Raw genomic sequence first — 2,848 nt, forward strand, 5'->3', positions numbered from 1 at the left:
CATTTTTTCTTTTGATTGATATATCAATGTTGAAATTTTACTTTTAAGTTATAATTTTTTATTCAAATGTTCAATTTATGGTAAAAAATACATTAAAAATTATTTATTTTTGATAAATTATACAATAAAATTTATTATTCAAAACTTTTTATTAAAATATTAAAATTATATATATATATATATATATATATATATATATATATATATATATATATATATATATATATATTAAAAAATAATTGTAAAATGTAGAATATGGTACCCAACAAAATAAGAATAAAGAATATAATAAGAAAAAAAATCCAATATTTAATACGAGAATTCAACCAAAGGTATGGATTAATTAATAACTTTTTACGGCAGCAAAAACATCTTTAGCAGAAAAAAGTAAAAAATCCGTTGAAATCTTTAAATATTTTTAAAAAATACTAATTATTGTCTAATAAGAGAATTACACCGCGTTTCGCATACGTTGCTTCTAGACTTATGATAATGATAAAATAAAATAATAAAAACAAACCTTTTTAGGGAAAAGAAAGAATAAAATAATAATTTACGAGTGAGATTCATGTGATGAGTGTATATATAAATAAACGTAAGGACTGAAAAACAACAGATAGGGCATTGTTGTTTGTATTATCGTAGTGTGTTTGGAGTAGTAACATTCTTGTCTTTTTCTTCATTTTGTTTTTATTTGTGTCTGTGAAAATGAAATTTGTAATCACGTGAATGTCTCTCTTCTCCTTTTAGCCTCTCATATAAGAACCCTACCACCCTCTCATTACCCTCTTTCTTTCTCTCTCTGACCCAATCCCTTTGTACTGTCCACTGTTTCTCTCTCATATCCATCCATGACTCCTGTAACCCCAAATCCACCAGGTCCTAAGTCCTTTCAACAAGGTCAAAACCAGTCCTTCAGTGTTTCTCCTGTTAATCAGGACCCTCCTGCCTTGTTTAATTTACTTGGACAGTTTCAAGAAAATCATGATCCTAAGGCAAGATCATATTTTACATGATCCCTTTAATTTAATATTATTTTTCCTCTTCTTTTCTTCCTTATAAGTATTTTTTTTATCATAGATTATCACTATTTCTCTGTACTTTTTTATAGTTTTTTTTATTGTTCCGATACTATGTATCTACCTCGTCTCGATGATCATGATCAGTGATCATGGTCGAATAAATTATTTATATAGCTTTGATGAGTTAATATGAAATTTTATATAATGATATAATTACGATTTACGCATATGATCTAATTTATAATCTTGATTTTTAGATGTTTGTGATTGTGATCTAATGCCTATATTTTCTATCTCTTTGATTTTATTACTTTAGGATCATAAGCTGGTACATCATTATGGCGGATCATCATCATCGACCAATCATCGACAACTCTATAATTCATCTAATTCATCGAGTAACTCAGCTATGGTTGATCAAAGGAGTGCGCGTGACACAAATTTATCATCATCCATGGAGGTGGAAGATAGCGGCAAAAGAAATGGCGACGGATTGGGGAAATGGACGTCTTCGAAGATGAGGTTGATGAAAAAATTGATGATCCCAGAAAGAAGTTATGATGCAGCCACAAATGAAGAGAAAGCAATTATCAACACAAGTGCTAGTGCTGCCACAACTCCATCAAATAGAGGATTTCAAAATGAAAGGTACAATCAAGGAAGCCCTACTGCTAGGGCTTGTGTTGAGTGTCAAACTACCTCTACCCCACTTTGGAGGAGTGGCCCTATGGGTCCTAAGGTAATTAGTTAATCTTGTTTTCCCCTATTCACTACACTTTCATTTACTTCAGTAGTAGAATGTTTTACTGTCAATTATCTAATAAAATTCAGTAATTTTCGTTTCGATTCGTTTGATAAAAAAATATTTATCTTTAAAAAAATATATATCAAATTTTTAAAAAATAAATTTTATTTTCCACCTCTATTTTATGTCGGCATTTCCACATTTATCAAGCTATATATATTTTATTTGAATATTTCAAGAGATCACACCAGCTAGATACATGAAATTATTATTCTATATTTCTTTTGTTATAGTTAATTAAGTACTAACTAATATACTTTAATTTGTTTGAATCTTAATTAACATGAATAAGTTGTTGGTGCAGTCACTCTGCAATGCTTGTGGAATTAGACAGAGGAAGGCAATAAGGGCTGAGGAAGAAGCTGGAAATAGTTTGTTCACTTCCACAAAGACCAGAGGACTTAACAAAGAAAAAGAAAAGAAACTTCTTGTGAACAAATGTACACAATTCAAGAAGAAGAACAAGACTATTGCAACTACTGCGGCTAGTACTACAGGAAGTAGTTCATCCGAAGATCCGGAGAGACTTGAATATTTTTTATTAAAGGTGAGGGAAAAATCAGGTTACGAGTATACTAGTGAGGAAGTAGTTGATTATGCACTACTTCTAATGGATATATCTTGTGGTTATATTTACCCTTAAAAAAGGGTTTTGGATTCTCTCATGTAAGAATTTTACAATGAGGGGTGAGGGGTTCATAAATTTTGAGTGTTGGTTTTGTTTATTTTACTTTTATAATAAAAATAATTAGTCACTATTTTGTCTGGTTTTGGTTGGGAGTTGTGAAATCAAGTTGATGTACTTGCATCACAACCAAAATAAGGTTTTGTTGCATTGCACATGCATTTATTATGATGAAATAAAGTTAGATTTTGTGTGAGCTTTATATATCTTTAGTTTCATGTTTTTTTATTGAAATATTTTAGGTTTGGGGGGTAAAAGAGAATCTAGCGGTAAAATTTTATAGGAGTTAAATGCCATTATAGCGTAATAAATCAAATGATCAAATTGAATTTTAAC

General features: G+C 29.6%; 1 protein-coding gene across 1 annotated transcript; it reads left to right on the plus strand.

Annotated features, from left to right (window-relative positions):
• Positions 1 to 636: 636 nt before the first annotated feature.
• LOC127097859 (putative GATA transcription factor 22) lies at positions 637 to 2,585 on the plus strand. The gene is made up of 3 exons (XM_051036345.1): positions 637 to 995; positions 1,339 to 1,761; positions 2,132 to 2,585. Exons 1-3 carry the CDS (start codon positions 852 to 854, stop codon positions 2,468 to 2,470), a joined length of 906 nt encoding a protein of 301 aa, XP_050892302.1. The 5' UTR covers positions 637 to 851; the 3' UTR covers positions 2,471 to 2,585.
• Positions 2,586 to 2,848: the final 263 nt, after the last annotated feature.

This window comes from Lathyrus oleraceus, chromosome 6, assembly GCF_024323335.1.
Source record: "Lathyrus oleraceus cultivar Zhongwan6 chromosome 6, CAAS_Psat_ZW6_1.0, whole genome shotgun sequence".
Lineage (NCBI taxonomy): Eukaryota > Viridiplantae > Streptophyta > Magnoliopsida > Fabales > Fabaceae > Lathyrus > Lathyrus oleraceus.